Below are 14,491 nucleotides of genomic sequence, written 5' to 3'. Positions count from 1 at the left end.
AGTGAAACTGATTATTCTAAATTCTGTTCAATTTTTAAGTCAGTAAACTGAGCTGTCAGCACATTACCTTGGCATAGCACAAATAACCAAACTGCTAGGTAAACCATGCAATGGTTTCCTGCATTTCCATCTCATTCAAGTTTGTTCTAATATTGCCATAGGAAGACCAATGTTGGATTTTTAGCATTTTAGGTTATTTTTGGCTTTTCCCGCTCACATACCACCTGTCTTGACTTATCATCCATTTTGCCCCTTTTATCCTCGGCAGGGTGACAAGCGACAAGCTTTTTCCAAACAATCTATCAGTTGAACTGGCCAAAAAACAAATATAACTTCCCATTCCTATTTTCTGTGGACCTTCGAGTGAAAGATCAAAGCATAAAATGGCATCTGGAGAATAGCAGAGAGGTGCATAAGAGGCCCAGGAAGAACAGGAGGATTGAGAACCTTTGTTCAATCCATTTTATAGGACTTTTTCCATCGCTCTGGTTGAAAGAAAATGTTTCAGAAGAGGTGGGGATCTGCAAACCGCACTTTGCAAGTTTTCCCAGGGTACTGATAAGAAGTTCTGCTTTGGATCACCTGGCATGATAAAACCTCTTAATGCCCGGCATGCTTCTCAGTTTAATGCCGCAAAGAGTCCAGACTCTCCACCCTATCAACAGTCTTCCTTCTAAAGTTGTTGCCACCCAAGCAAGAGAAGTCAACTCTCTTTCTGAAAGTTTGTGTTATATTGCATGAAGTGCAGGAAAGTTATTTCTGTTGTCGAACAAAGTGCAGCAGTTGGTTGTTCATCACCCAACCATCATATTCAGAGGATATCAAAATTAACAGAGAAAGTCATTTGGCTGAAGTAGGTATAAACATTTCACTGAGGCATGGTGGTCTGACAATTGTTTTGTTTCTCAGCCCCAAAACATGCTGATATTAACTTAATCACTTAACAAAACAAGATGACATGCTAAACTCACAAGTATTCACCTTGACCATAGAAGATTATACCATAACAATCATAATACAGTGTTCTCAGACTGCCTGAAATTTCATACTAGGTAAACAGATCCACAGAGCTTTTGTGATTTATATTAATGATCAAACATGTTGATAAGATATAATTTTTGTTCACTTGAATATGGTGATAGATTCTTTTAGAAATATGCTACGTGTTATTCAATGTAATTAATTATTTTATTGTGATGAAATATATTAGCAATAGGAAAGGGACACTATAAGTACATGGACATTATGTAATTTCAGCAATGCATAAATAACAAGGCAGTGAAACACTGTAGTCAGTTCTTTAATGGAATAAGGTAGCATTTTCTTCATGTCACGTTGTCTACTTTTCTGGCACTTTAGTAACACACACTTGGTTAAAAAGAGGTCTGTTTAGGCAAAAAACTGTTACAATGTCAGAGGCTGTATTGTTGGGTAAACGTGAGTTGCTTTTGGAAGGATATTTTCTCAACTGATGCTGCAGAGACCACGCCACATGTGCAGGCTCATTGGGGATGCTGGATCATAATGGGTGATTTGCAGTGAACATTTATATGCATGCAAGAAAGTTCCTTCTCTAAAGGAAGTTGACCACACTCACTGTTTGTAAGTTTCAAAAAATCTTTATTGGCACATAAACACAAATAGTTTGTGTGTCAATAAAGATGTTTTTGCGACTTATAAACTGAGTGGAGTGCCGTCAACTTCCTTTTAGAGAAGGTCTTTCCCGTATGTTACAGCAGACCTGACCGCCGACATGCAGTCTGAATATCAAAACCTGCACATTGATGGCTCATAATATCTAAATCCAAATAGTAATAGTTAGTATTGATTTTCTATCCTTAACTCCACATATATGTAACTTTGCGATTATTTATCTTCAAGCTATGTAGATGTGAAGTTAGGAATACTAAATCTATACTTCTGTACATGTACGTACTTTTCGATACCTTGTTCCTGGATATTCTTTACTCTATATTAATGATATTCTGGGGGTGGATAATCCATAGTACAACCCAATAGGCAACATAGTGCATTCTAGGGTTCTCGCATTATTGGGAGAAGACACACACACACACACGCACGCACATGTACACGCACACACACACAGCCATTGAAGGAAATGAAAAGCTGTTGCCTTAAAAGGTCTCGAAATCACATCCTCTGCCCTGCAGCTCTCCAACACCGCAGGTCCTGTGATAAGCGGCTTTCCTCCAGGAGACACACTTAAACAGAGAAAATGACAACTTTCAGGGCTTACTTAAGTAATCAAAGCACCGGCTTATACGAGGTGCATTAAGCCAGGGTTGAGAAAAGTAATATTATATTAGCTTATCCACTACTGTACACAAAAAAGTGCAACTGGCATACATAATCGATTCACAAACAGTCTGGCAAACATTGGTGACAATTTAATGCAGAAAATGAATTCCTTAATCAAATTCTAAGAAGCGTCCCTGGAAAACCTCCTACACAGTGCTGATGTGCATATTCTTCATCAACCCCAAAGCTTACTTTTTCTTTCATTTTCTCAATCTTCTTCACAGAGCTGCGCCTTTGGTGCTTGTCTTCCAGTCGGATATGGAAGGCTGGGTCTCCTGACCTGCCAATCTGTTTTTCTTCTTGCTTCTCAGCTTCTTTGAGCTTGCTTTCTGCACTAATGCTCTCAGCATGGTACATGTGGTACGTTTTCATGACCTAGGGATGAGGTAGCAGATAACTATGAAAATCAGAAATTCAGAAAACAAACACAGTTAAAAAGCCTTCAATACTCAATAATGTAGTTGAACTGAACTAGACTTAGTTCACAATATTGTGTTGCACAATGCATCAGTGTAGTAAGCAAAATGTGCCAGGGGGTTGCAGGAGGTGATGCTGTCATCAGATCCAAGGAAGACATGTCATCATAGACAGAGACTGGACTCTGCCGCTGAAAGACAACTTCAGAGCAAGCCCCTGGAAGCCAGTGCAGATTTGATGTGGTTGGTGTGCTTGAGACTAGCAGTCAGATTCGCAAAGATATCTCCAGTGTATTTGACATTTTAGACTCAAACAAATAATGCATGCAGGCAAAGGTTGTATACAATTCACAAAGATACATTGTATTATAAATTGTTAAGTCTGAGTGGGTGCGTAAAACTGGGTGTCCTTGCTGAGAGACCACAGATTCGCAATCATCCTAGAATGGTTACCAAGTACAGCAAATCTACACACAAATTAACCAAGTGTAAGTAGAACAAAAGGTTGGGAAATTGCACCAGCCACTGCCTGTTTTTGAAAAGTTTGAAAGGTGGCACAAGCCAGAGGAAATATATCCTCCTACTATCCCAAACTATTTGGCCCCTAATATTCCAGTTGACCTATTTGAAATTCTTATCCGTGTAGATGATAAGACCACTGTCCATCCATAATATCATAATTTAGACTTATATAGCCAAGAGCACCTTACCTTATTTTAATAGCATTATGGTCCAATATAATATATTTATAGAGTATGCCTTTATCTTTTTTTTCCACAATATTAAAAATACTGCAATATTCAATGTATCGTAAGGCAAAGGCCGACCCTTATAATGCCTAGCATTTTCATTTATCTCCATGTTTCAACCACCACCTCTGTGAGTATTTTAAAAAAATCAATTGAAAAATATACTTTTTCCAACTTGCAGCTAACGGATCTGTTAACCCGCGAGCAATTACTTTCTAGCCAATTCAGCAATACCAGCTTCAGATAGCAAGCTTTAAGGCAATCCACATTTTAGCTATAAATTACTCTTTCTGCTAAGAATAGATTAGCTAAACCTAATAGCAGGTACCGGTATTGACAGAAATTAGACTTTCATTGCTACTAAAACCATGTTTTCCTAAGAATTTCTTTAATTAGAAAATTAGCTTAATTCAGATTATGTGGGTGTACGCAGAATGGACATGACTAAAATGTTTTGTTAGCTGCACGAGCAAGGTTCAGCAGTGTGTTTGAGCTACATTAGATGTTTTATGGAGTGTTCTTTTAAATAAAACAAATCAGAACACAACTATTTCACAGTTATGTCTGTAATTAACTCAGAAACATAGACTGTGGTGTTTCACACTTACCACTCAACACAATAATGAAAAAGAAAGATGAATTCAAAAGATGCAAGATGGCATCAACAGACCATTGACACAGCCAAGGGGAGGGCTTGATCTTGGATAACTGACAAAGGGTTAACTGAGCCAAACGGGAAGACAAAGGGTACACAGAGACATACAGGAAGGGAATTGGGGTCAAGGGAAGTGGTCAATAGTCCCTCACATCAAACAAAACAGCACATTGTACGGTGGCCAAAACATCTTCATATGAGTGGCATTTGCCAAGCAATTGGCTACTATGGAGAATAAAAGGAAAAAGAACCCTTTTTCCCGTGCCCTCCTGTAGCTCACACCCACTAGTTTGTAACTTCAAACAGCAGCTGTTATTGCTCTGTGATTGGGTTAAGCACACCTATTGATGAGAAGTTCTGAAAGCACCCATTTCAGGATGCCCACTTGAAAGGACTAATAAAGCAACATATGAATTCGTCCTTTCACTTGGCAAATTTGGAAAACACACAAAGTTCAATTACATCACACTTTTGAAGGAAATGCTGGGATATAAGCACAGAGATTTAATTTCAAGATACATAAATGATGGGGTTCACACAGTGCTTAATTTGTCAAAAGAAATTAATTAAGAAATAAGTGCCAGGGCCCTTGTCAGGAAGCCATTACAGCGTGCACCCCCAATTGCCCCTGCCAATGACAGTAGCAGCACAACAACTAACCATCACACTCCTTCAAGTGCTACAATTCAAACTTTTAATATACATTAAGCATAAATAATATCTCTCACCCAAGCTATTTTTATATCTTTGGGTGAGCGGTATTAATAAGTCAATTTAATGTACATTGAATTATTGAAGAACTGTTATGCTCATCACAAAATTAAACTAACAGCGCCACCATGTGGGACGCTGTTATAAGTGCTGGTGTTGACAATTAAGTGCCAGCACCAGAAACCACCGTCTCAAATTATTGTATTGTATTGTATTTGCATTTGTATAGCGATTTCTACCTCTGACTAGACGTCGAAGCGTTTTTTCGGCGAGTAGCATGCTACTCCGGGACCCATACAGGATTAGTGTTGAAAATTAGTGTAGTGAAATATGAAGTAATTTAAGTGGTGGCTATGTTAGTCAGTTATTTGGATTGAGAAGGGTTGGGGAGGGGTAAAAAAAGGAAAAAAGTTTGCATTTATATAGCGCTTGTAACCCTGATGAGGTGTTGAAACGCTTTGTTGGCGAGTAGCACGCTACTCTGGAACCCATAAAGGATTAGTGGTAAATTAGTATAGTGGAATATGGAATTAGAGAAGTGAACATGCTAGTCTGCCAATTTGATTGAAAAGGATAGTGGAGGGATAGAAGCGTGAAGGATTTATTTTTTTAGGTCATAGCAGTAGGAGGAGGCATTTGGATGAGTAAAAAAGGTTTTTGGAGGGGAAGAGTCAGAGGGAAGAGTTTAGAAAGATTTTTTTGGGGGGATTGGTATAGTAAAAGAGGTGTCAGATGATGCAAGGAGGGGTAGAGTAGAAGAGAGTCAAAAAAAGGGTTTTTTGGGGAACATAGTAATGGTATTGGGTTTGGGATAAATGAGAGAGTGGGTGTAGACGATATAATGATAGATGTATAGGGTGAGAGATAGGGTAGTGAATTGGAAAGAGTAGTAGAAAGAAGTTTAAAGTGAGTCAGAAAGTTGGGCTAGAAGATATATTGAGAGAAGAATAGGCTGAGAAACAGGGTAGTGCATTGAAAATGCTAAATTAGAAGGAAGTGATAAATATATAGATCCATAAGTACATTGAAAGTATGCACTGGTTTCACAAATTCGACCCTTCTAGCTTTGAGTAAGTTGAACTCCTAACACTGCAAAATACATGCCGGCTGTCACAAAGGTTGAAATACTTGTATATATTCAAAGAATATTCAATAAGACTGTGCTTTTTGATAGATTTAAGACTGCTATTAAGGATTTGTTGAAACAGAAAAGTAGTTTCTGAGGTACAACAAAATTGTTTGTGGGGAGAATTGAAGGTGTTGGTCACATGTAGCAATCCCTTCTCTACCAACACCTGCTTGAATGTTAATATTAACTATGTTTTAAAAACAGAATGAAGAACAGCATAATATGACCTATTGTTCTATGTGTTTAATCTATTATGCTTCTTCCTATAATAATTACTATAACAATTATGCTAGGGCAGTTGGGTTACATTTAATAACTGACAATCATTGTACCAATCCCCTCGTATTCATTAAGGACTCCCTTGTGAATCTTTGACATGAAATTTCTATAGTTATTTTGACTTTGCATTCAACTTCAACAATTAGGGTCTTATTGAGAGTTGCCATGGGAACGGCAATGGATTCAGTTCATGGAAAACATTATAAATGCACAGGCAGAATTTCTGCCACATAGTGTTAGTATGATGGGGGAAATTCCACTGGTGGATTCTCCAGTAGATTTAGCATTTCCTCCACCTATCAGATGATTTTCCTTTGGCTTTCAACACAAAGTTCCTGACTACAAGTTCATGGCTAAATTCCGATCCCTCTCCAGACATAATTGTCACAAAATTCCGATCCCTCTCCAGACATAATTGTCACACCCTCGCCAAACTTTATCACGGGAAGAGGAGCATAAAAAAGACACATGTGGAATTTGGTTTACTGTATAATGATTCTGCATCTTTAGCCTCATTTTGAAGTCGAAAACACGGAATAGGAGGCATACATGTGGTAAATACTTCAGCTTGGGTAATGGTATTTACCATGGGTGATAAACTCCCACTTTCTTCTGCCAAACCTGTAAAGTGGGACTACACCTGGCACTTACTAATTAGTAGTTCTGTAGGAACATTCAGTGCAAAGACAGCATTAGAGTTATATGTTGTGGGATTGTTACATGCTCATATAGTTATCCATTTTGCAAAGCCAACATGAGACATGGCGATGACATTTTTGCTGCTTACCACCACATCAACGGGAAGTCACTTTTCGCACACTGTGGTGAAGCAGAGTGTAACAGAGAACCCATGCCTCTATTACTGTTTAGACTTGGATATCTCAGTGCAATAACAATCCCCTTGGCAACCAATTATTTCTAAAAGAATATTAATAATATAGGCCGGAAAGAGTATGTAGATAACACTATATGTTTTATTTAATTACATACATGGTTTCAAATTTTAGTTTTATCCCTTATATAATTTTAGAGTATAAAAAACTACAAAATGCTCTCAAACAGGCCTCACAACTTGTCAGTAATACATAAAGATGGAGAATCAATGTTCCCAAAATAAGCAATATTAAAGACAGGGGATATCTGCCAGGAGAGCACAAACAAACTCCTTGGGAGTAATATCAGTTGGCTGGTGAGCTTCTGCCCTCAGATTAATTCCTTGCTGAGGCAAAGTCTTCAGTTCTTCTTCATACTCCAGACAAGAGACTTTCACTCTCTCAATTATTCATTTCATCTTTTTTTTTCAGAAAACAAGTTAAACCTAATATATATGATGAAAATCTGTGTTTGAAAGCCTGCTTTGACCACAGACTTTGAACAGCTCAATGATTATGGTGCAAATCAATCCAGACGCAGTGCCAGTGTGAAGGGTGAGTTCAGGGGCACGCAGGATCCTTCCGAATACAGGAAAAGATGAAGTGCTGTGGCTAAGTTGCCAATTCTGCAACCAAGTGACTCGTGATCCAAACTCTGCTTCTTCAGCTGACCACAATATATCAAACAGAGTAAATAACGTTATCTTTCAGACCTCAATTTCCTTAACTCCAGACAGTGGGAACATGCAAGGTCAGAGTGAAAAGCAGTCAAACATGCCAGCCATCCCCATGCCCTCAGGTTCAAACCACAATGTATCTGAAGTATCTGATCTGTGGGTGATGAAGGATCTGGAAAATTAGGGCGTTTCATTGGTTTCCTTTGAATAAGTGGATACTAAATAATATGCTTGATGTACCACATTTTCTTCGGAGCACAGTCTCCCTTTCTTACTAGCAGCATTCACAGACAGGTCCCTCTGAGTATCTTTCACTTGGCCTGATCTAGGTTTGTTTCCATCAAAAAACGCACTGGTGTGGTAAAGCTTTTGGATTACTAGGTAGTAAACTCTGTAACTCTCTTCCTCTGCATCTGAAACAGGAATTTCACCTTCTAAAAATGTTTTATTCATTGAAGACTGGCTGCAACTTCCTAGCAAATAACAGGTACTTTCTGAATCAGGGGTCTCCAAACTGGGGGGCAGCCCCCCGCCCTGGGGGCGGGGGCCTCAAGTGATCTCGAGGGAAACGGGGGAAGCGGGGTGGGGGGATTGAGGGGGTGGGGGGTGGTTCCAGGCTCTGGCCACAAGAAGCATTATGCTGACAACAGTGCTTTTTTCAGAAGGAAAAAATGAGCATCAGTAAGCCGCTCTATAATGGGCCATCACTAAACTAACACCTTTTGTCATTTATATCCTTGTTGGGAGAAGGTGTCAAAAGGGAAGGGACTCCACATACTCTTCAAACTCTCCACCCCCATTTCTAATAATCACACCGTGGATACTTTTACACCTTAGTAATGTCTGCCTGGCCAGAAAAGTATGTTTGACAATCATGTATTTGCATTTTTAAAACAGTAACAGAACTTAACTGCAGTGTTTAAATAAGTCTAGACATATTTAAACATTTCCAGTTTAATATAATAATTGCAAAACATGTTGAAGGGGGGGCAGTGACTTTTTTCTCATTATTGGAAGGGGGATGCAGGGTTAAAAAGTTTGAAGACCACTGCTCTAAGTGATTTTGCATGACTTGTAAAAGCTTGTGACAACATTTTGACTTAGTTACTCTGTGTGCTATAGGAAGTGCCCAACATTCTTAGACAGATGCCTGCATCTATTTCTCTTACTCTGGTAGAGGGTCTTGCAGGTGTCCTATCGGTTTCTGTGTATCTCAAACCTTGCCACAGATCTAAATGTTACCAGTAGCGTAGCAAGGAGGGTGGGGGGGGGTCTGCCTCGGACGTCACAAGGTTTGGGGGCGCCGGCCTCTTCCCCGCTCTTACCTGTAAGCCGTCGCGGGCGGCAATGGCAGGAATCGACAGCTACTCGCCCCCGCTCTTACATTCGGCTGCTGCAGGCGGCAAACGCACGGACCACAACAGGCGGCAAAAGGCCTAGCTACACCACTGAACGTTACCATTCTGTCTCACCTGGAAGCATCTTGAGGAAAGTCAGTTCATGATTTTATGTTAGACAAAGAGCCTGATTTTGAAGTCGGCAGAGGGAATACTCCGTCATAAATGTGACGGATATCCCGTCTGCTCTATTATGATCCTCATAGGATAGAATGTGACCATAATACGGAGGACGTGATATCCGTCACATTTGTGATGAAGTGCTCCCCCTCCACTAACTTCTAAATCAGGCCCATAGTTTTTCAATTTCTCAAAATAGATCAGTCAGCGGAAATACAATTGTAAGCTATGGTATTCTAAGGGCTGCCTAACAGTCATTGGGTAACACTGTATGAGAGAACCGGGAGGAGATCATTGATTAGCCAATGCAACTGAACAGGACGTATAAGTAGATAGGTGACGGGGAACAGAGGTATTTAGAAGGAACTAGGAGGTTTCTAAAGATGACAAAGGAGAGAAGGGATGAACGAGTGGTATTGAAGCAATAACACAGAACCATAAAGCCACTGCTAAAATATCCTAACAGTTGCTCTCTAAACCAAAGGAGATACAAAAAATCCTAAACAAATGCACCCTAGCAGTAACTGCACTCTGAGACTACATGTAATGAAGTCACTAATTAAAAATTAAAGTAGCGGACAAGAAATGAACTTGAATGTGTGGAAAGTTACTGAAAACATTATACAGCTTTTTAGAATAAGATTGTTTTTTTAAGGATGAGTGCTTATAAGAAAAACATTGAGATCATGCATTATGCATTGCAATAACTATTCAATAATTCATGTGTTGTGTTGTTAATTAAAGAAGTTGAATGACTTTTGCTGTTTTGAAGTGGAATAGCAGGTTGTCACTGTCCTCGCTGCTGGGAAGCAGGGGGTGTTTCTAAATGCCAAGAAGCTCATTTGCATTTCATGCACACTGATGTCCATCCAGGGTAATGGCTGCTGGGCGCAGTCGTGTGCCCTTACTATCTCCTAAAAATCTAGCCGGGTGGAACTGATGCTTTTTCAGAGTAACCGGAGAGAAGCATTCCGCAGACTTAATGTTGTGTGCATACAGCAGTATCCTGAATACCAAACTATTTTAATAGGCACCACTGTAAGACTGAGAGGGTTTGAAAATCATGGGCTCCCAGCAAATCACAGAAATAGCTAGATTGTGAGGTCCATTTGTTCACTTGACAAGGACATTAATTCACACAATTGGAAGGATCTTGGACCATATAATTAAAAAGGGCTGTACTTGTTTCTGTAGATGATGTGATGGTATCGCAGTGAAATGTTAGCTAGGCTTGTCTTTTAGCCAAGCGAAGAGCCCGATGCAGGGCAGGGATGCTGAAAACAGGGGGGAGCGGAGCATAATAGTTCAAAATCATCTGCCTCAAACACAGATCCTTTTCACTTGATAGAAACTTTTGCTTTATGAATTAATCTGCCCTCCTGAAATGAAATGAAAGTAAATCTTGTAACGCGGTACTAAGCCCAAAGGCATCAACAAAATCAAAATGACCAGATAACCAGCACTGCGGGTAAGCCTTTGAGAATAGCCACGTTTTAAGAGCTTTCCGAAACTCCAGGACCGACAGTTGGGATTTAATTTCTAGGGGCAGGCTGTTCCACAGCTTGGGGGCTACCGTTGAAAACGCCCTCCCACCCCATTTACTTCTTCGGACACGAGGCACCACCAACAAGCTCTTAGTTGATGAACGGAGGTCTCTGCCCGGTGCATAAGGAAGCAACAATTTCCTCACACCACCAGCCCCCTTACCAGCGAGTGCCCCATAAGTCAAGCAAAGAGTCTTGAAGGCGATCCTGGATTCAATAGGTAACCAGTGCAGGCTTTTCCTAGCAGCCGTGGCGGAGAAGCGTCTGGGAGCATCCAGTACAAATGTGGCCGTCGCATTCTGGGCAGTCTGAAGGCGCTGCACCAGACCTTTATTAACGCTGACGTACAAAGCGTTGCAATAATCAAGTCGCGAAGCGACAAGTGCAACAACAACCTGCTTGCGAGCCTGAGGGGACAAATAATGTTTGATTTTCCGCAGAATTTTAATAATGCCCCAACAGGTAGCGACTGTCCTATTGACCTGCTGTGCCATTGAGAGAGCTGGATCGATCTTCACTCCCAGATTCCTCGCAGAGTCTGTAGGTGTGGGGCAGACTCCCAACGAGGGGGGCCACCATTCGGCCGTCCAGATGTTAGTGTTTCCACCGAAGACCAAAATCTCGGTCTTCTCCCCATTCAATTTTAGTGAATTGTAAATCATCCACTTAGAGACTGCATCCATGCAGCTTCTAAAATTATGAATGGGAGCATTCACCGAGTGAGAGAGGGACACCAGGATCTGAGTATCATCAGCGTAGGAGACTACCTCCATCCCAAACGATCTCACCAGCCTGGCAAGTGGGGCCACATAGATGTTGAACAGGGTCGGACTTAATGCCGACCCTTGTGGAACCCCACATTGCACAGGTGTGGGTGGAGATAGATATTCTCCCAGCTTGACCCTCTGCTCCCTCTGATCCAGGAAAGAGGCCAGTAAACTCAAGGCCGCGCCCTCTACCCCTATCTCCCTCAGGCGAGATGTAAGAACCGAGGGAGACAGGATATCGAAGGCGGTTGTCAGGTCTGATAAGATCAGCAGGGAGGTATGGCCCTGATCGACCTCAGTGCGGATGTTATTAAGCACTATCGTAAGGGCCGACTCCGTGCTATGGCCTCTCCTGAAACCGTGTTGGGACTGATCTAGAAGACCAGAGGAGTCCAAAAACGCCGCCAAATGCTGGTTAAGATGGGTCTCCAGCATCTTTGCTGGTGCTGGAAGCAAAGAGATGGGGCGAAAGTTTTTAAGTACCTCAGGGTCTAATGTAGGCTTCTTAAGGAGGGGCTTAACCACAGCACTCTTCCACTGGGAGGGGAAAATGCCATCCTTCATTGCCCTGTTCATAATGTCCAGAAGCGGAGGCAGCAGAGTATCTCTACAGTCCTTGAGAACTTTGAGAGGACAGGGGTCTAAGGGAGACCCTGACCTCATCTTGCTTAAAAGCAAGTCAAGTTCCTGCAGGGAGAGCGATGGAAACACAGACAGACTCACTGTAGTAGTCGGGGCATCAACTTCGGAAGGAGAGCGGGCTGGACTGGGAGAGGGGGGGGGCATTAGGGCCTTTTGTAATTCAAGGGCCGAATAAATATCCGCTATTTTCGTGTGAAAAAATCCTGCGATTTTATCACAGAGGTCTTGTGAGCACACTATGGGATCAGGCATCTGTAGCGTGCATAGTGAAACAACTATCTTAAAGAGTTCTCTCGGGGAGGTCAGAGTGGTCGTTAGATGGGCGAAGTATTCTTGCTTCACCTTAATAACCTCCGCCTTATACTCCCTAAGGAGAGATTTGTGCTTTTGCCTCTCTTGGGGATTCCAGCTCACCCGCCATAACCTTTCCTTCTTTCCACACCCCTGCCTTAAGAGCCTTAAAGGCTCTGAAAACCATGGGGCTGAAGGTCTTTTCCGGGCAGAATATCGAAAAGTTACAGGGGCTAGCACATCCACAGCCGCCGTAATAGCATTAGAATAGCTCGAAGGCAGCTATATTAACATCTTTGGCTGTATCAATAGCGGCTGTCTGAATTAGAGGGGCAAGGGAAGAGTTAGTAACCCTCCTAAAATTTCTCCTCGGTTCCATTTTACTAGGACCAGTAAGCTTGAGGTTCCTAGGGAGAACCTGAAGTTCCAGCGGAACGGCCAGATGGTCGGACCAGACCAGTGGAATAGGTGGGTCCGTTTTTAACCTAGGGTCATTTGAAAACACTCCATCCAGGATGTGACCCGCCTGGTGGGTAGGAAATTTAACCAACTGTTGAAGGCCACAGGCGGACAAAGAGTCCAAGAGGGTAATGGAGTCCCTGGAAACAGAATTGTCCAGGTGAAAGTTTAAGTCATCCAGAACCGTCAATTGGGCACAGCCAAAGTAGGGTTCCAGAATGTTAAGCAAAGACTGGCTAAATTCAGGTCTGGGACCCGGGGTCTGTAGATCAGTATGCCCATAAAAGGGGAAGCACAGGGGGAGTTAATTGAAAAATGAAGGGCTTGAAAGGAATCGGAAGGGCCAGACAATTCAGAAATGCGACATGTATGGGATGTCTAATAGAGGATCCCTAAACCACCTCCTCTACGCCCAACTCTATCCAGCCTGGCTCACGCATATCCTTCCGAAGTAGCTGCTACCAGATAAGGGCCAGAAGAGTTCACGGCCCAGGTTTCAGTGATGAACACCCATGTGGGCTTTCTTGCCAATACAAAGTCACTAAAGGCGATGTTGTTTTTCACCAGGGATCTTGCATTAAGGAGAAAACCACTCTCATTCATGGACCTAGAGATAGGGGGCAGGTTTATAGGAGGGGAAGGCTTAGGGAGAGCACCTGTCGGCGACTTGCAATGACTAGCAAAGCAGCCACAGCAGGGGGAGTCTAGCAAAACCTCTGGAGGGCAAGTAAAATGGCACGATAACCAAGAAGGTTTATAGGCACATATATCCTGATAGGAATATTTAAATGTTACATGAGCAAACAGACCAGGTCCGCGTACCTCCCCGTGAGTCCCGTCCGTAAGCCCGTACTCAGCGCGGACGGGCGCAGACGGGCTGGACTCTGGCGCGCGACCGGTGCTCCCACTGCGCGCAAACGCTGCGCGTTTGCATGGCCACCTTAAATAGATGCCTAAGTCGTAGCACGCATTACCTAGTCAAGGCTGACCACCAAGACTGTCCACCTTAAATAGATGCGAGTATGTGGGTGTCCGAATGCTAAAAACAGGGAAAAACAAATTAAATTAAAGAAAATGCAAAAACGGGAATTATTTAAAACGTAATCACACTATCACCCAAATGTTAAGACCTGAAGCGCGAGCTGTCTACGCTCTGCCTAAGTCGCAGCACGCATTACCTAGTCAAGGCCGACCACCAAGACTGCCCACCTTAAATAGATGTCTAGCGTGTCCAGGGACCACTAGCCCGCTAACAAAGATGGCGCCGCCGGGCGTCCCGTGTTACCCCCAAGATGGCCGCAGGTATAGAGAACGCAAAGGAAGGGACCTGCCAAAAGCGGTGAGCAAACGATTATGATGCGAGTATGTGGGTGTCCGAATGCTAAAAACAGGGAAAAACAAATTAAATTAAAGAAAATGCAAAAACGGGAATTATTTAAAAGGTAATCACACTATCACCCAAAT

At 42.2% G+C, this 14,491-nt stretch overlaps 1 protein-coding gene across 1 annotated transcript in view; it reads right to left on the bottom strand.

The window, feature by feature from the left end:
- SRGAP1 (SLIT-ROBO Rho GTPase activating protein 1) overlaps positions 1 to 14,491 on the bottom strand; it is a 548,065-nt gene that overhangs the window by 108,866 nt on the left and 424,708 nt on the right. Inside the window, exon 5 of the mRNA XM_078676051.1 lies at positions 2,512 to 2,694. Within this exon, the coding sequence (XP_078532177.1) occupies positions 2,512 to 2,694 (183 nt within the window). The remainder of the gene's footprint in view (positions 1 to 2,511; positions 2,695 to 14,491) is intronic.

This window comes from Lissotriton helveticus, chromosome 1_1, assembly GCF_964261635.1.
Source record: "Lissotriton helveticus chromosome 1_1, aLisHel1.1, whole genome shotgun sequence".
NCBI classification, from domain to species: Eukaryota; Metazoa; Chordata; class Amphibia; order Caudata; family Salamandridae; genus Lissotriton; species Lissotriton helveticus.
The sequence above is the reverse complement of the archived record's forward strand: the minus strand, read 5'-3'. Positions and strand labels throughout refer to the sequence as shown.